This window comes from Phaenicophaeus curvirostris, chromosome 2 (genome assembly GCF_032191515.1).
Source record: "Phaenicophaeus curvirostris isolate KB17595 chromosome 2, BPBGC_Pcur_1.0, whole genome shotgun sequence".
Classification (NCBI taxonomy): domain Eukaryota; kingdom Metazoa; phylum Chordata; class Aves; order Cuculiformes; family Cuculidae; genus Phaenicophaeus; species Phaenicophaeus curvirostris.
The window spans coordinates 120,982,353-121,002,772 of NC_091393.1; the positions used below are offsets into that span (position 1 = coordinate 120,982,353).

At 38.2% G+C, this 20,420-nt stretch overlaps 1 protein-coding gene across 8 annotated transcripts in view; it reads right to left on the minus strand.

Annotated features, from left to right (window-relative positions):
* Positions 1 to 20,420, minus strand: part of PUM2 (pumilio RNA binding family member 2) — a 78,192-nt gene that overhangs the window by 12,680 nt on the left and 45,092 nt on the right. For 6 of the 8 annotated variants that reach the window (XM_069850619.1, XM_069850618.1, XM_069850620.1 and 3 more), the window contains 4 exons: positions 18,720 to 18,858; positions 11,428 to 11,571; positions 10,097 to 10,378; positions 4,978 to 5,214 (listed from right to left, as the gene is read on the minus strand). In XM_069850619.1, the coding sequence (XP_069706720.1) occupies positions 4,978 to 5,214; positions 10,097 to 10,378; positions 11,428 to 11,571; positions 18,720 to 18,858 (802 nt within the window). The remainder of the gene's footprint in view (positions 1 to 4,977; positions 5,215 to 10,096; positions 10,379 to 11,427; positions 11,572 to 18,719; positions 18,859 to 20,420) is intronic. The other 2 variants (XM_069850622.1, XM_069850621.1) reach the window with 1 other exon arrangement.

Consider the following 20,420-nt stretch of genomic DNA (forward strand, 5'->3'; position numbering starts at 1 on the left):
TATTTTACAATTAGTTTTCAAAATTCAGTGGTGAGAATTAGTAAATATTTTACACCCCACAATGCTTTTTAAAAACTAGCTCATGTTTTAAATTAAAGCCTCTCAATTCTTTACAGCCAGAAAAACCAAGGAGTTTAATTATCATTTTTAGTTTCCATTAACAATCACTTATTTCCAAAAGAGAGCTGATAGCAATGTGACTCTAAAAGACAAAAAGAATTCTAGCATTCTGCAGGTGAAGCAGGATGCAGAGTGATGCCCTACAGTCACTTCTCTTCTACACACAGCCTTCTAAAGAAGTTATGCACCTGAAATCATTGTATTTCTCACCTAAATTATGTCGATGCATGTGTGAAATCCTAGCTTCCATGCAAGTGCTGCGTGGTAACGCTATTTAATGCCAGGAGAGGGCAGCAAAGTCCGTTTAAAAGGAAGTCTCACAGGCTGCTTTTCTGCTGCAGGATCCCTATTGCTCCACTAATCACATGCTCAATTCTGTGCCAGAAACTAACAGGGTAGATTTGATTATATGCTCAAGAACTGCATGGCTCTAATGAGCACACGCAGGCACAGAGTTGCACATGTGAATCAGAAATGGTTTCAGCTTCGCTTATTTTCTTTTTTTTCCTTGAAATTGAGCCTAAATGTGACAATTTACCCCATAATTAAAAAAGAAATTAAGAAGCTTGGTAGCTTTTAAGAAACGTGTTATATGTGTGCAATAAAAGTGCACGTATACAATACATTTCACACTCAAGCCTTTCTTCACTCTAATTTGAGAACCATCTCTTTTTAAGACTTGTAAGACGACTGTGCTGCAACTGAGACTCCCGTCTAGCCTGGGAAACTACTTAACACAATCGCGTTAAGCGGGATCATAATACAGGAAGACTGAAGACATATCCACTGTGCTTAAAAGAACCTGTCATAAATTAAAAGTACACAGAAGGCTTAACCTTGTAAAACCCTGGTTGCTAATATAAAAATCAGTAATTTAACATCTTTTCTTTGCATGCAGCCTCTACTACAGCAGCAGTTATAGCCCAGTGGTAACTCTGTAGAATTGAAAAAGAACAAACCCTCCAAAATAAAAGCATATTGGCACAGATACTTGTTAGATGCAGATAATACTCCTGTATATAACGGACTATTTTGTTAAAGTACTCACTACTTTCTCAGTCCAAACCCACCAGAGAATTCGTGTGGACATTAAGGGCACTTGGTCTCCTTCCTGACAACTTCTGAGTGTGAACTGAAATGTGAATTCTAGTTACTCTCATCCTCCTGGTTAGCCTACTGCATCTCTGTGCTCTTCAAGAACTCACTTGTTTTACAGATTCTGATTCCAAACCAGAAAGCTAACAGCCTCGGTCTTAAAAATTATTTTGGGAACACATCCTGTGGAATAAAGCACCCAATCTAAACACCTCTGCAAACACTGAAATTACAAGACTGTTACCAGGCATCAGTACAGCCACACAACTACAGACCACTGGGAAATAAAGTGTGCAGGTCATTATGCAGGTAATCACTTGGCTATCACTTCTGATCTCATAAAACAACGATCTCTTATGCAATGAGTACTATTAAGTTGTTTTATAGTTTAATTGAGCTTAAATCGCCATGGCTAGTCCATAGGAAAGAAGAGGCACAGAGGTATAAAGGGGACATAAACCACCTAAACCAGAACCTTACTAAGCTTCAAGGACACAAAGTATGTTAAATTACTTCTTAGCAGACTTCAAGTAAAGGAGAACATGAAAAAAACTAGACCTAGGTGCATCTACCTTGACAGCATTAGTCTGTTAGTACCTATTACTACAGTATTTCTTCAACTGTTTCTAATGAAGACAGAAACCAGATTTACTGTACAGCAACTCGTTTAAATCAGTCAGCAATATTATTTTCTAGTTAAATATGTACAAGTATATACGCACTTTGAACTTGTTTTCTACAGAGTTGTTTATTCATCGGTACGAAAGTAGCTTCATCTCATCCTCAGCTAACAATTTCATCTTCATACGGAAAATGGAATTATACATGTGTGCACTGATGTGTATACATCTGTGTATACAGCCATGTATATTTTATCAATCAGTGCAAGGGCTTATTATGCCTGGTTTACTGATGCCCTAGAGTGGATACACAGAAGAGGCAATGCAAAACTCCCCAAACTATCTTGCCAAAGGGCCTTTACTCTTAACCAGAACGACCACTTCTGAAGATAAAACATCAAACTAAATGCTAACAAGCTTGGCTTGCAACACACAGAGAAGAATTACCTCCAAAAGCCCAGATTTAAAAAAATCCTACTTTACACCAAACCTTTAAATTGCTGCAATGTTCCATCAGACGCAGTAAGCACTACTAATCTAAAAGGACTTTTTAAAACATACATAAAATACTTCCTCTTGCAGTTTTTTGCCCCTGGGAGTGAAAGGGTAGTTCAAATTCATGACCTTACTGCTCCAACTGATTACAGTAAAGAAGCAGTTACAGACAACGACAAATCCCTTCAAATACAGGAAAACTGACACTAGAACAAAGCAATTTGCACATTCCTGTTTTAGAATGTTGGACAGAGTTGGTGAGAGGAGGTAAAAACAGTAAAATATCACAAATTTCTTCTAAAAGGGAAAACGGTCTTTTAAGCTACAAATCGCAGCAGTGTCTGACAAAGGGGTTATAAAATCATGCACCCTTTCCCAGTATTGTGCTCTAGTGTTCTGGTGGCTGAAACAGGAGCAACCGAGTTTGATGCCCATTTTAAAACAGGAGTTAAACTTAGCTGAACCTGTTGATATAAGCAGGCAGGACAACGAGTTTTGAAGGTGGAGGGAGAGCTGTATTTGACAGGCATTATCAGAATACCAATGGAAACTGCATGCAGACATGAACTTATAATGTTGTTCTACTCTGAAAAGCGACTACAGGATAACAATACCCTTCTTAAAATACACTCCCCATTTGATTTCAGGTATAACTTCTCATTTGGTGAGAAAGCTTTGCCTCTTTACGTTGTTTATATGCGAGAAGAAACAAATGCTTCCAAGGGTGGCTGATGAACACACCAGAATAAACTGAACAGGACAGACAATGCGCTGCAGAAACAGTCTTGGACTTTTTGCAGTGGGGCACCTTGGCTGTAACTGCGCAAATATCTGACACAGGGCAGAGTGCAGGGAAGGCTAAGAAAATCACTGCGTTTTTGTGAAAGACGACCCGAATTTCCAAATTTCAGATTGATTTGGTAAGGTAGCAAAAAGTTTACCCGTAATCAAGGGCCACTCCATTTGGAAGATGAAGAGGCAGCACACATGGAAGCCAAGGAGGTTGTGTCAATTTTCAGAGTACAACTGTACATTCTGGCCTTTATACACTGATCTGGTATATGATTTCAACAAACTATTATGCTTAGTTCACACTGCCAAACAGTCCAAAAATGGTTTAAAGTCAGCATTTAACAATTTCTGCTGATAGAGGTAATCCTCTATTCTGACTGCAACTTATTGTCTCAGAACTGAACAAAGTCTTTCAACATTCATCAAGTGTGAAACAACACAAAACATTAAATGTTTTGGATTTTAGATAATGCCTTCCAAAATTTGGTTTAAGTATAGTTTTCAGTAATATGAAAACTATTGAGAGTACTTTGAAAAGAAAGAAAGAAAAAGATTTCCATGATAACCCCATTGTCAGATGTTCAGAACTTTCTCAAAAGCCTCCATTTGGGCTGAAACTTTCCATGCTTGGTCTCAGCCCAAAGGTGCACTTTGTAGACCTGAAAAAGGAAAAAAGGTAAGTAAAAAAAAATAAAACGTGCTGAAACATCCCCTTGCCCAGTTTTACTTCGGGTATTCAGCACTTAACCATGAAGGGGATACTGAACTGTAAATGTAATATACTTAAATTACTTCTAACCTTGTTATATAAAATCACTCATACATTTCTCACTTTAAGTGTATTTTGATAGGCATTTTTAAATTTTTTCCTGCTTTATTTGCTTTAACAGAAGTACAGGGGATTAGGTTGCCTATTACATGCACAAAACTGTGCACTGAACAGTTACTGGAGCAACCGGCAACTCAAATCTTGAAGTAACACCCAGTTTCATTGTACAATTTTAACATAAAATTAAATGACCACAAATACTGGCAGTGAGAAAAGGTGAAAATTTATCAAGTAACCTCAAGTTAGAGGCATTCTCTTCTAAATATACTGTAGGCTGTGGTGGGGCGTCTTTACATTTATTTTAATTTCACTTTACTTTGTTTTTTTAAAAAAAAAGGTTGAGCTACCATGCCTTCTAACCAGCTCAAAAGTTTTCTAAATCACCATCATTCCTTAAAAATTAAATCTGGTAAATGAGAGCCACTACTGACAAAGCTTTTGCTACTTATTTAACAAATGCATTTTCATTTATTCCACCAGTCTGGTGGTAAACTATTGTCTTACTGGCAAAGGATCAGGCTCATCGATTCAAAATAATGACCTTTCAAATACATTTTACACCGAGAGCTTTGGTCACTTTTCTACTTTATCATGGTAAGGGGCAGTAGTGAAAGTCACTTCAACTATTAAACACAGTAGCATCTTAAAATATCCCTGAAGTGGTAACACACTGAAGTAGAAACAAAAATGATGCATCTTTGCTTGTCATACTGTAGAAATATCATACAAAAGGACCGATAAGTCTTACTGGGCTCTCTATCGGGCTTCTGCAAGGGAAGAAAAATCAGTTGTTGGCCTGATACTGCAAAGAGCTGAGTGCCCTCCACTGTCAAATCAACGAGCATTTGAGCGTGCTCTTCACCTTTCAGGAATGGCCCCCTCTTCATTGCAAAACTGTTTTAACAGCAAAGGTAATGTGACATCTCTTATGCAACAAATATTTTACACAAAGAAATACATACACACATACAAACAAAAAGTGTTCTTTTTGGTTTTTTGTTTTTGTTTTTGTTTTTGTTTTTTTACCTAAATGCAAACTGGATGAGGATCCATGTGATGAAAGTGATGGCGGTGGCGTAAGTGAATGTCCTGGCGTTTGGCTTGGCAGAGGCATGCCTATTGGACTTGGAGAGGAGGAAAATCCCAGACTATTGTAAAATGGCTGCCCTATGGGTGCTAGGCTGCTACTAGATCTTTTGTACAAGTCAGAGCTAGTAGATAGAGAATCTCTCCTTGTGGCACTACTACTTGCAGAACTGCCAACTGAAGAAGAAATAAAAAGACCCTAATTACACAGTGTCAACTGAATAAAACCTATCCCCAACTACAGCTGGGCAATAACAGATGCGATCACAATAATTACAGCAATCGTTATGACAAAGACAATTACTGTGATAACCACACATGCTTTTAAGTAAATCTAAGTGGGTATAAACATACCGCTAATAAGTAATTTCACCAATGCCATGTCTTTCAACATTTCATTCTAGACGTCTCACAGTAATATTCTAGAACTCTTTTAACCGCCTGGCTTCAGGCTTTGGGACAAATACTGAATTTATGAGATTACACTGATACTTTATAGAACAAATGATTCTAAAAATATTTCCCCTGAACTCTCTGATAAAATTTTTTTTCACTGTAAATTATTAGTCAGACAGCAAAACTCGATTTTGGGAAAAAGGCTAGAGAATTGTTTTTCGTTGTTCAAGGGTTCATAAAACAATCTAAGTTGCTGTTTGGCTGTTCCCAAACTTCCTCTTGTTTGTGAACCCCTCACCTAAAGGAAAAAACAACTACTTAAAATGCCCTATGAGAATTATGGTTCTCAAAGAAGTGTTTTGAAAAGATATTATAAAGAAGGAACATGCTAAGAAGAAGATGAGAAGCAGAGCAGAGATAGGAAAATTAAGGTGAGAAAATAAAAAAATAATTTTACTGCTACCAGTATTTCAGAAAGCCAAATTAGACTAGAAGCTTTGGGTAACAGTGTATTAATGAAGGACTGGTTATCCTGCACAGCATCATTCAGCAGAGCGATGAACAGTCTAGGACAAATTAGGAGAACAATAACAAGTTTTTAGAAATGTTAAATTCTAGTATCCGTTGCATACTAGTGAAATATTAAATTAGTGCCTATTTAAACAGTGGAACATAATTATGCTCATGAACAAACCCAAGATTATGGATACTTCGGTAACAAGGATACTTCTTAATCTGAATATGGAAAATTGATTTCGACTTTAATTTAAAAAGCAAAAGATCAGAATTTATATTTCCATAATCTTTATGGTTGTCAAGTGCCTTCCTACCAAAGCTGGCAGCATGGCCAATATAAAGGTCTCCTGATACTTCCCATTTTAAGAGACTAATTTCTTTTCTCCTAACATTAGTAACTTGGCAGGTACTTTTCTTGGCAGGTACCTGCTTGGACCAAGTTCTGCCCAATCAATACTGCCATTTCAGAAAAAAAATGGCAAGGAAAGATGCTTTATCCTTAGCAAAATAATCCAGCTACCTATTGTTCGAGAAGTCAATGCTTTCATGTAGTCAGACCAATGCGCCAGCAACAGGAGACCTTTATTTTCATGCTCTCTTTGATTGAGCTGAAAATCTTAGCAAAATCACTGTTCGTACAAGTTCAGCACAGATCTGCTACAGACTCAGAGCTGAAAATTTAATTCCTGTCCATACGTGGCACATTTGAGATGGCCGAGAGAGGCTTGCCCAGCAACTGAGCTTCTTGGCTTCTGTGTGCCATGCCAAAAATGGACTCTGAAACTGCTGTCCAAGATCCCACCTTGTAGTCATAAAGCCCATCAGACAGACAGTGTGGAAAGGAAGTTTTCTACTTCAAATGCAGAGGAGACAAAAGCCAAACACAAAAAAACAGACCAGGGGAAAAGAAAAAAAAAAAAAGGGAAAAAAAACCCCACCCCAAAACAACAAAAAAAGAAACCAGAACGAAAAAAAGGTCAGACAAAGGAGCTAACAAGGAGACTGCAAGAAAACCAGCAAGCACTTCCAAAACCAGTGGGACTGAGGATGAGAAGAAAGCAGATCTGAAGTAAAGTTAGGCTGCAGAAGGTCTACGCGACTGTGGGCAAAAAGACTGCAACAGTAAGCTGATGATGGGAACATCACACAGTACAAGCAAGAAACAGGAACATATTTGGGAGAGGGAAGGGAAGCAGGAGATAAATGTTGTCTGGAAACTGAGAAGGAAGACATACTAGAGGAGAAGCCAGAAGGAAAAGATACTGGAGTAATCAGGCAAGGAGATTGAGAATAAGGAATCAGAAGAGCAAATTAAGGCAACAGTTGAAAGAAAACTCAAGATTTGAGACCAGCTCTACAGGTTCTGGCTCAGCTGGTGAACCATGTGAACGTTAATACAATGCTACGTGATGGATTGTTATTTTTCCAGCTATCAAAAAAACCTAAGCAAAATTTAGCTTTCTTTCAGGGTTTATTACTCAGCTAAGTTACTGCAGCTTAACAAGTGACCGTGAACCAGCTGAGCCGCACTTCCACACACACAGGAGCAAAGCTCACAAAACCCAGAAAACAACTGGAATTAGTTTACCCCTCTTCACCACTGTTTAAGTTAATGCTGTTACTTTATATTTGTTCCAAGCCAGAAGTAGGCACTGATGATCTCAAAGGTCTTTTCCAATCTACTGACTCTATGATCTGGAAAGCTGCTGTAGTTGATCTAATTCGTAGTTACCTGTTAAGCTGCAGTAACTTATCACATACCTAAGCCTTTAAAACGGAGTACAAGTAATTTTATTATAAAGAACAGAGACTGTAAAGTACATAAAGCCATTTCAGTGGTATGCTTCTCTCTTCATTTTTTTTTTTTATTCCATTTTTTAGGCATTTAGCTAGAACACACTCATCTCTGCATTTTTTGCAGAGCCCTTTTTTTTCTTGCAACAACTGAAAACATAAGGGCAAGATCTGTATTGCCATCTGTCAGCCTTCACGGCTGTATTTTAACCGAAATCCAACCTTTACAACACACTGAGGGGAGTTATAAAGAAGCTGAAACTTTGGCAAATACAAAGTTAAACTTGTTTTTAATTTGCCTCCACATGCATTAACACCATTTGTATAAGAACTTCTCTGTGTAATTAAATTCATATACACACATAGCTCAGGAACTCTTTAAAAAATATAATGATCAAGAAGCATTTTTTAGCAGCTACTATGGTAAGTATAATTTATACTTGGCAGATGGGCACTTTCAATATACTTTTATTCCAATAATACTACTAAAAATACTTCAGGTTTAGGTAGCACCTTTCATCAGCACTTCTCAAACTGCAAAAACATAGGCTTCCTGCCTCCCTGTGGAAACTACCACACTAATTTAATCACCTAGGACACTGGTGCAAGACTTCAGCACATGCTGTCTATGCTGAAAGGCTTTGGACAAAGCTCTGGAACTGACCTTTGCTACGAGAAAAAGGCTTAACCTCCCATGCCAGAAAGCAATCTGCTGATTCTTCTTAAGCAGATACACAACTACAATTTGTTTTGTGTGGAGGTCCTTGTGATAATGCTGGATAAAGACTTTTATCACTTAGAGCTGTTCTATCCAGAGACTTTAAATGGGTGCACTGCATTAAATATGCAGATACACTTATGCTCACTATCAATGAAATGAAATCATAACTAGAGTGAAGCATGGCTGCTAAGAATTCACTGGGATCCTACAAGTAGCTCAGGACAAATCATTTTACAGAATACAGCACCTGGATAGCACAATTACTTTGTAAGTAAGATTTACCTGCTGTGCTATTATGGAAAATTAATGAATCCTACATGACCAAGTAGCCTCTATGCTTTCCTTTCTTTTTTTTCTTAAATTAAAGATGGTGGGTTTGGAGTCTCAACTCCACTCTTTAAAATCAGGTCACTGTAAAACTCAATTCTGGATTTCCTAGCTCTAGTTCTGTTAAAGTAAATAATTTTTCAGATTATTTTATGAAAAACAATACTGAAAAAATTTGCGTTGCTATGTGGTATATTTGATGTGACTAATCACCTCCATTTAGTTACCAAATAACAGGTGTCACGTTTTAACACTAAAGGGCATGTTCTTCCTTCTGTTTCTCCATATGTTAAGCTACCTTGTAGTAGTATTAACTTTCTACACTTCTTTCAACATTTAATTTTTAAAAATTATTTCCCTTGCAGCATTTAATTTTGAAAAGCATATCATTAGAGTCCATAAATTTACCTCAATTTCTAACTATCTAGAAGACAGGTAAGATGATAAACATGCTCCACTGATTTAATTTAAATAATAATAACAACCAATTCAGTCCAGTAACTTCAGGGATTAACACCCAAAGGATATATTCCTTAGAAAAGATATTTCACTTGCCTTACTAATACTGAATCTGAAATACAAGGAAACCTACCTTTCACGCTTAAAAATTGCACAAATAAATTTCTGCTACAGAGCAGAAACACAATGGCAACATTGTATCTTAAAAAAGAATAAATCTAACAGGTTGATAGTATTTCAGGAACATCTGTTGAAATAATTTAGGGACCCAAACTTGCACAGAACTATTTAGGCTTAACTATCTAAGATTAAACCTACTGGAGTTAACAAGGACTATCCTTGGGTATTAAGTCTTTCCGCCCTATAAACCCTATTAAAAATGTTATGGAAACAAACATTTAAATCTTAGATCAAAGTTAGAAAGTAATATGCTAAATTTTTTTAATAACTGGCAATTTGCCTGACATGAGAATTAAAACAAAAGAATACATATCTCAAATGTCATCAATTGTTATTTTAAACACAGAACGAAGAGCTCCTTGGGAGGAAAAAATGCTTACTAAGCCCAATAGCAGACTCTTAGGGCAGAGTACAGTGCTTAATATGCAGAAGTATTTTTGAGGTATCTATGACTATGGAATATTCTTCAAAAATGCATCTTGTATACACAGATCAGGTGAATTTAAAAGTCCCTCTTCCTTCCCCTATAATTTCTTTTAAACTCGAACAACCTATTTTTACATTCTTTTAAGAAATGTATGTGTATATAACATGCCTGGATACAGATACACATTTTTCCTTAACACAAATGTCTCTCAGAATTTCCTCACTATATTAACAACCTACCTGATGAGCCAAATCCACCAAGTGCAGAGCCGATAGCCGCTCCTAAAGAGCTGCTACTTCCAAAGCCAAGAGATGTGCTTCCTGGTTGGCCAGGACCATGTGAAAAAAGGGAACTGCTCTGGGAGTTATTGGTCAAAGAGCTACTGCCATAAAATGAACTGGACTGTAGGCTACTATTTGTTTGCTGTTGCTGTTGTTGTGGCTGGGCACCAAGTGGCCGAAAAAGACCGTTCGTGGCTCCCGCGAGATTGTTTGCTGTTCCTCCAGCTGAAGCAGCTGCAGCTGTAAAACACATGTTTTCAATCATAGTTACTCTTTCAAACATTTCTGACTGAAAGCGGACTATTCAGATCTAAATTGCATTTTCTTGAAGCCCTCTTAAACAAGCAGAAATTCACATATTAAAGGACTAAAGAGACTTTAGTGTTACACAGCTTTAATTACCCGAGGGGAAAAAAAAAGACAGCATGTTGTAGGCTAATCAAGGCTGCAGAATTGTTAATGTAATTGAAGGAATTTTCACTGTAATCATAGAAGACAATACTGTTTACTGAACTGTACTTTTACATTCAAAGTCGCAATAGCAGAGTTGAAACTAAGAATCAGAGATTTTCACTACTAATGTCAGAATTGAGTTCTGCATAGAGAAAGAAGCTTACAGATTAACTTAAAATCTAATTTTCTGAACAGATTAATTCAATTATTCGGGTTTTAGTATTTTAGATTTTCATTTAACAAATGCAATAAATAAAATGGTTCAGTAAAGTAGTACCAGATCTTATCACTGAGAAAAAGAAAAAAGAAAACTAGAGACTTTCCATAGAACTGATTCTGCTCTTCTGCTGTACATCCTATTGTTTTTGTCCTCGCCACACTTTTCAGGAAAAAGTACTTTCAGGAGAAAAGCACAGCAAGGCCCCAGCACTCCATCATCTTCTGCCAGGCCGAAGCAATGAAATGAAGCTTCCTAGGGGACATCATTTTGGGGACTGATGAGAAGTGCATGTTACATGCATGGGGAGAGAGGAAGATGTTCATATCTGACATGCAAAAACATCTGCGGAAACATGCCTGTATATGTATGGGGAGAGGAGTATAAATCTGAACGAAAAAAGGAAAACTACATTTCTGAGAAACAGCAGTGTCCCCCAGAGAAAGGGAAGCAGCGGAATAAGAAAAGGAGCACGCGTGGTATAGCCTTCACAACTAGAAAACCTCACAGATGCATTAAAAAAAACCACACTCATGATAACAAATACTTATCAACTAACACTACTGTCAAGATTCAGTACAAAAGTGGAACAAACCTTCATGGAGGGTCAAACACTTACCTGCTTGTGCTGCTGCAGAACTGATTATAACAGGAGTTGAGGCCACCAATCTGACTGGTGCTCCAAGGCCAGTTCTTGCTCCAGGGCCTACTACTAAGGCACCAGTCTGATCATAATAGGCAGTGGGAGCTAGCACTTGATAGCCTAAACAACACAGAATACAAGAATTAATAGTAGTGCAAAGAGACTTGTACAGTTCGCATTCCTTCTCTACTTGAAATATTCTGACAATGAACCACATGGGGGGAAAACAGCATTTCTGCCACATTGCCTCCGAACATCAACTGGACATCAAAAGAAAAACACCAAACTTTGTAGAACTGTGTGACAAAATCTTATTCATGAATGCTCTACATAATTTTTAAATAACAGAACAACAGCTAAATGTAATAGTCCAAAGTTCAATTTTATTTTCAAGGTTAAAGTCTCTAACACCATAGTGAAATATATTGGAACACAATGACTGGCTGTATTTGGATCATTATCAAATTAACTTCTTCCAGCAATTTAAAATATTCTACATTTCCCTTGCACTCCTTTATACATGGAAAAGTATTGAGATCTGTACAATTAAAAAGGGCTGAAATAAATGCAAGCTTGGCAATTCCATATGTTACCCAGCCTCACTTCAAAGGCCATCTACAAAAACACACACACAAAAAAAGGAAAGAAATGCTCTGTGTGCAGGAATTCCTTGGACCAGTGAGCTTCAGAGAAAAAAAAAGACTATAATCCTAGTGTAGTTTCATTCAGTTGACAATTAAGAGTTGGAACTGGATGACAAAAACGAGGAGGAATTGAAAAAGAAGAAAAACAAGCAGTAGGAAGGAAAACAGGACACAAGATTTGAAAGAAGGAAAGCAAAAGAGACAAAAAAGAGCAAATAAAAAGCTCTCATTAAGGACAAGAGCAAGAGAATTAATGTTAAATCTCTGACGCTTTATAATGAGGTAGAAGAACTGAAATAAGAATACCTAAGAAATAGAAAACAAGAGCTAGGATAATCCCAGAAACAGTGCTGACAATGCAAAGATAAAACAGTCTTATTTTTAGGTTCACTATTCTTATAAAGTGATAGAACAAAACCCAAAGGAACTTCTGTATTCCTCCATGCTAAAATACATACTCATGCTATTAAGAAAAAGAGTCAGGAATGCAAAAATCACACATTTATTTCTGCATGTGTAAGAATAAAGATCTTGCTATTTTAAGTCAGTTTCCATGTATGTACAGAGTTAGGTCTACCAGAAAAATATCCATAGATAGACGTGAACATAAAGACCTGAGCCTCTTATTCCAGGTGAGCACCTCAATCACTAGGCTTCCAACTTATCTCCCCCTCCTCGGTTTCGAAAACATGTAATCTTTTCTGCCTAGATGCCTGTTCCCAAAACAGAGGTGGAAATACTATTTTCCTGCTGGCCTGGTGTTTACAGTACTCTGCAGGGATGCTGGAGGCAGGTATAAATTCTCTCACACCAAGAAAATCTGAAGATATGAGGGACACCGAGCAACTGAACAGGAGAGGAGTGATGAAAATCCAGATTTTTTTGATTCAATTCTCAGTTCTGGAGATGAATGCACTCTATTAGTTATATAAACCTGTCATTGCTATCATTCCAAACTTATTTGTTCTCAGTACTTGTTTTGCATTCCAGGTGCATCTACCTTTGCTTTCCCACCAACAGCACAGGAAGAAAGTTGCCATCCACAGAGTTTGTCTGAAAGTTTAGCTAGTTTAAAGCAACCAAAAATGGTTCTAACAATTGAATCAGTTAGGAGACCTTCACTCTAGGTGCCACCTCCTTTTCCACATACAAAACTGTGTTGTGCTGCTCTACCAGCTTCACCAGTAAGATAGAGTCCTACATTCCCAAGGTATGGAGAGGTGAGAGTGACTGTTCTGTTTTACTGTAGTTCTGCAGAGAACAGAGCCTAGAAGATTAGAAGATTAGTGATATAGTAAGGAAACTTTTCATAATACCACCATCGTTCCTGCATTCATTAGCAATGTTTAATTTCTAGTGCATACGTAATTCCTGCTTTTACTCACTGCACGTTCAGTTGATAACACCCTGTTGGTCCTGCCATTTGTTGCTGCTGCATCACACAAAAGCAGTTTCTCCAGCTAACCCTTATCAGTATTTACTCTGCCTGCCTACCTACCCTCTTCAAGTCCATGGATAATGCTACAGCTGTATAAAAAAAGGACTGATCATATATTTATACCCTTGTGCTCAGATGAAACTAACATACTGTATTTTATTATTTTAGGCCCACCATGTAAACAAGCCTATTTTCCAATGCAAAACACTTAGAGGAAAAAAAACCAAACATAACTTACACAGGGTACTGTATAAATTAAATTTACTGAGATTAATACTAATGCAATTTAATACATTAATTTCATATTTTCAAAAATTATTGACTAATATGACTGCTGAATTAAAAAATGGAAGCAACATACACTTGCTCTTCGCATTACGAAATGCCTAACTTCTTTTGATACTTTCTTGTCACTACCTTATCTGTGATGCCACCCACAAACAGGCCATTTAAAATTAGTAATAATAAGTCATTAGCCTTAATATCAAGATAGTGTCTGTCAGAGAACATCCAAGCTATTCATGAGAACTGATGGGTACTTCCTAACCTCTGAAACAAATACATTCTGAACTTGGAATAGGAGGCCTCCCAGCTTTCTCCACCAATCTGCAAAGCAAAGCAGTGTAAGACCATTTGTGAATTTGCTGAGACCTTGCTAAACCCATCTGCAGCCTCAAAGGCGCAAAGTCATTTGCTTTAACATCAAAAATACCATTTCAGATCCGATTAAATAACTGAACATCCACTCCAAGCACGACTTTTCTACTTTCCATCCCTTCAGAGCATTCTACAAACTTGGCATCCCACCTCAGAAAGGTGAGTAGAAAGATAAGAACCATTTCCCAGCCTTCTCTCTTATCAAAGATAAAATGGTAACTTCCCAGATCTTCTTGCTAATTTCCTCTCTCCTCTTGTTACGGTTTTTATTACCTCTCCATCATATCATCAACTCCTTGTGACCATGCAATCTCCCCTCCAAATCAACTGTCAAAGCTCATTTCAGTCTCTTCCCATTCAAGCTTCCTGTGGTCTTCCACTATAACCAAGAAACTAAAACATATTCTCTTCTTCCTAATCCATCACACCTTTTATTTTACAATTCAACTGCTCTATCTACACTTCCTGTCTCCAGATTAGCAGGGAATTTGAAAGCAAACAATCAGGTTTACTAGTATTGTGGTTTTGCTGAAATGATTTCTAAACTTCTCCAAATCCACACTCTGAAAACTTTCTGGATTCTTTTCACACCAACTTTAAATGCTCTTAAAGAATGAGAGGAAATCTGTTCTCTTGGCTTGTGCAGCCCATTCTTAGTGTTGCTCTTATGCATCCAGTAATTTCTTCAGTAGCTTTCAGTGGATACTTCACACACTTCTCACATTTTTCTATGTAATGCCACAAAGCTCTGCCCAGATCTCCTACTCCCTTCCCTCCATGCTGATGACACCCAAACGTATGTCAGTTTGTCACTTCTCTCTACTCAATTCAAGTCAACAGATGTGACACTTCTTACTGCCAACTCAATTATCTGCCCCTTTTAACACAACCATCCTGACACCTCTCCTCCTCTTTCTCTCTCTCCTCTGAGGAGCATAACCTGCAAGTCAGTGTAGAGTCCTTATGCAGAAAATTCACAGCTTCTCCATTCCCCGCATTCCCAAGATCAAATTACTTTCCTCTGTATACAGATTTGAAAACTCACTCAGCTCCTACCTTCCACCTTTCCCTAAATGCTGCAGTCTTCAGTCTCTCAAGCTCACCAAAACCTGAACCATTATAACCTTTTGTTTGCTCTGATAAAGACATGCACAGCCATCCTCTCACAAATAAAATTCAGAACTTACAATCCTGCAAATGATTTATACTTTCTAAGTATTGTAACTTCATCAATATCGTAACTCCCTTTATGTCTGCCACAAATACATTTTACTTCTATTTCATACTCCCTGGAGGTACAGAATGCACGACCCACTGCTATGTCACACTTCAAATTCTTCTAGGTAATGAGGAATACAATGCCAATAGATAGAATTTGTGGATTTTAGTCTTACCCACGTTTTTCAGTCAAATCAATCTATGTAGCCACCTGCATGCACCATTTACATTCAGTGGTAATAGCTTCACTTATGTGAATTCAACAAAACTAAGTTGCATCTGACCTAGCGAATGCTGTCAATGAAGGCTCTGGAGGGATTCAGCTGACCAGCCTCTGGACACCTATTCTAGGGCGAGCTGAGCACTGTTGCAGCATCCATACAGCAACCACACTACAAAGATCTCCACGGAGCACAGCAGCTCCTTACACAACTGAGGTCACATGCAGATTCCTGAATTTGCATGACTCAGCCAACTCCCACCGTCATCTGTGATGAGGAATGGTTCTATTTGTAGAGAAGAATATATACTGATCATATTAGGATGAAATTGGGAATACCCTCTGACTTAGTCTTGTACATTTATTCATCAGAAACGAGCTGGTTTTTAAGATTCCTCGCTACTGACAGACCTGTTGAATTAGGAGTGGAAGAATTTAAATTGTAATTGCACAACTCTAATACAAAATGTGAACTTTTGATTGTTTTAGAAAAGAATCTGAAATTTTCTGGAGACTTAAAAATATTACATGAAGAGTAACCTGGATTTCAGACACTTTCTAAAACAATGCCAGAGCTGCCACAGCTCACTAATTTCATCCAACATGAAGGCTGTGGCAAGGAGAAAGCAGTTGAAACAAAGACAGCAGTATGGATGAGCTGAATATTATAATCTCATTTATTAGCTTGCGGTGCTGCTGAACTACAAATATTCATTCGCTCTCCAAAGAATATTCAAAAGTTGGAATCTCAGTTTGGCTTTATACTTCCTCGTAATAGATCTAAGTCCCTTGAAACAAGAATTCCACACATTCTCTGCTTGTTAGTTACACTACACATGTTGTTTAGTGGTTACTACCAGGGATTCACTTTATCGCATTTTGGTACCTAGATGTAACTTAGCGATCTTGACTCTATTCTATAGTAAGGGAACAGAAAAAGGCACTTCAGGAGCAAACGCCACTTTATCCTACATCAGGTAACTAAAATAGAGTCATAGGAATCAAGACTAAAGGTTCCCAGTTCTCTTCACTAGCTACAGAAGGAGCCTTACATATTCAGCTCAAATGCAGACATCTAAACCAGTATCATGATTGCCATCTAAAATGCCTTGCATTCATTTCAGCATCTGATATCCTTCTTCACCTAAAGAGAGAAATCACCGGAACTCCCTATGAATCAGTATAAAACCCACTTGTGATGAATGAGAAAATAAATGCCCTTTTTACATTCCAAGCCCCATTGCCTGCAACAGCATTGTAAGACTGAAGGCCAGTTGCACACAATTCCTATTACAGGGCCATCTGAAAGACATCCACATGAACAAAGGTTTTCTCCAGCCATCCAGGCATGCAGCAGATGGGACAAAGAAGCAATCTACAATGGAAACTGAATACAAAGGTCCTTGCCCTCATAGAAAAACTCTTGGGGCTTGTGGAGGAGGAAATAAAGTTTTCCAAGCCCAGTGTTCATAGGAGAGGTTCTTACCTTACTCAGATTATTTATTTGACCACTCAGTACTACTTTCAGTTATTTGTTTGGAGAGGGGATCTTTTTGTGGGTTTTAAGAACTATTCTTGAATTATTTAAGATAGATACTCTTCTTTTTGAAAATAACACTCATTTTACATCTTTCTATAATGAAGTCACAAATCTGGGCTGGTCAAGTTGGATGTTGATCTGACTCAAGCTTAATGTCACAGGCGTTTTACAAAGCACGGACAACTTCACAGCCTGAGTTCCATGTCTAGAACAAAACTAATACCTCACTGTAAACAGATACAAGCCAAAAACATACACAAACAGACAGGCAAGCCTTGGAGGCTTTTGCTAAGATGCCTATACGGTTCTTGCCCCAGAGGGTGGTGGAGCCCTGGAACAGCTCCCCTGGGAAGCAGTAAGGGTGCTGAGCCTGACAATACACAAGAAGCATTTGGACGATGCCCTCAGCCACACGGTGTGAATGCTGGGGCTGTCCTGCACAGGGGCAGGAATTGGACACAATGATCCTTGTGGGTCCCTTCCAACTCAGGTCAGTCTGCTATTCTCTGATCTGATATGCCTCACTGTTTGCAGGCCTGCTCTGCGCTTTGGTGAGAGGTGCTGTGACAGCACACCTTGCCGATTCCTCAGGTCAGGTGAAAGATGCTGAAAGCTGATACTACTGCACGAGAAGAAATAAAAGTGGCAGTTGCAAACCAAAACAAAGACACAAGAGCCAGCCTGTTCCACAGATAGAGGTTTAAAACTTGGTGGTGCGAGGCGAAGCGCACAGTGCAGTCCTGGAGCATCCACCAACAAACTAACTCTGATTTCTATAGGCTGTGAGGCATTTCACAGTAGAACTGACAGAGGAAAGGATCTGTACAATTCAAACACATCTGCAGCTACCATCAACGTTATCTAATTTAACTATGTAAAACCTTAACTTTCATACTGCAGAATAAGCAAGTATATTTAAACTGTTCTTGCTCAGGTAATTGTACCAAACACTTAGCCTGGCAATTCAGCATCACTTGTAAGACACTGTGCATTTATAACACGTACTGAGATTCACAACAACCATTCCCAGATAAGTCAGAAGCCATGCACTCTTAAAAGCTTTGGAGTGCTTCCACTTCAAGCACGTTGCGATCTTCAGAAATGATTAAGCAGTAATTTTCTTTTAAATTTTGTAATTTTGGATACTGAACATTAGATTTTATTATTATGCCACAAGTAAAAAATTACTTCAGAAAGACAAATTAATACGTCCCGTTGCACCAGACTAACCATTCAGACAATTCATGAACTTTTAAAACTGCATGTAGTTGCTTTATTATATATGAAATTAACCCGCAAAACCCTACAACACTCCACGTTCACACATTTTTAACAACAAATACAGGGAAAAACTCTGAATAAAAAATGCTACAGGAGTTTCTTGCGCTCTAGGAATCCTGTACCAGTATTTTAATCAAAGTGAACATAAAATGATATAAAATTCAAGCCTATGAAGCTTATCATAAACATAGCAGGACTTTGATAGTTAATCTGATTTCTAATAACACCAGTATTTTAACTTGCAGCGATTCTCTTAATCCACCAACATACCTGGCATGCCTGTAGCAAGACCCTGACCAAAAGCCAAAGCTGGATTTGCTGCTGCAGCTGCTGCGAGGGACTCTGCCTGCTGCCCTTGCTGACCCTGATTGGGAGTAAGTGGGCGCTGAGTTGCTCCAGCACGCAGAACCTGGAAAAGACCAATATGACACCCTTTCCTTAAAAGGTAACAAAGCAAACCCATTGTATGTTAAAAAAAAAAGTCTAAAAAAAAAAATACAGAACAGTTGCTTTGCATCTTTGATGCCACTTAGCTCTGAATTTCAGTTTGGAAATATTCCACCTTACTGGTTTCAAGGATACACACACGTATATGTATGCGTGTGTATAAACATACACACAAAGAATAAAACATATGAACTATTTTGTTGACAAATGTGACAATAAAATACCTGCCCTGCTCTGGACAGCAGAACTCATGTCTATTCCATCAATGGTAATGAGTATGAAGTACAGAAGAAAATCTGTAAGAGGGATGCATTTATGATCTGCGTTATTTATTAGCTGAACACCTTTCCTTCCGTGATATATGCATTTGTTTACATTATTTTCAGGCAACAGAATGATGTAAGCCTGAATACTTCACAGCGTGTAGTAACTCGTCTAAATAATTAACACTGCGCTGCCAGCAGTGCTGTAAAAAATGTACCTGCTAAGTTGTAAGAATTCACATAACACTCCATCACCATCCAACCCAGGCTTATTTTATTATGTTTCGACAGCACATCTCTGGGAATCTGATTGAAAAGTAATCTAAATTCTTGCAACTACTGTATTCCTCTTGGTTAAAATAATCTTTTCCAGGTCCAAAATAAGAGGGAAATACAATTTACAATCTATTCCTGCAAAATATCTTACATGCAATTTGCATAAATTGGATATGAATTTTATATAGAGAGCAAAAAAACACTGGAGAGATGATACACAATCAGTTATCAACACAGTTCACTGGTCACAATGATCAGTAGGAGGAAAGATCCACCTGAATATTAAAACAGTGATGAAGGTACTGTCGAACTTCATGGAAACTCAGTCACTTTTCATTAAAATTAGAACGGCATTGAAACTAACCACATCGCTAGCAAATAAAATTATTTCCATTCATTCATGTATGCAATCGTTATAAGATTTGGGTTCTTCCTTTGTGGAAACAGGTCATTTCCTTATACTGCAAGATCAAAATGTGGTTTTAAAAACACATCCAGAGTAACAATAGAAAATAAGTATTTTTTAAAAAAAATTACTTAAACCAGTGGAAATTTGAACAAGTTCTGCTAACAACTGCTTACTCCTGATTCATCAAGGCAAAAATGACATGGCACACGGTGATGTAGAACAGGCTGGAGAACAGGCCTTATGAGGAGCGGCTGAGAGAGCTGGGGTTGTTTAGCCTGGAGAAGAGGAGGCTGAGGGGTGACCTCATTGCTCTCTACAACTACCTGAAAGGACGTTGTAGAGAGGAGGGTGCTGGCCTCTTCTCCCAAGTGACAGGGGACAGGACAAGAGGGAATGGCCTCAAGCTCCGACAGGGGAGGTTTAGGCTAGACGTTAGGAAAAAATTCTTTACAGAAAGGGTCATTGGGCACTGGAACAGGCTGCCCAGGGAGGTGGTTGAGTCACCTTCCCTGGAGGTGTTTAAGGCACGGGTGGACGAGGTGCTGAGGGATATGGTTTAGTGTTTGGTAGGAACGG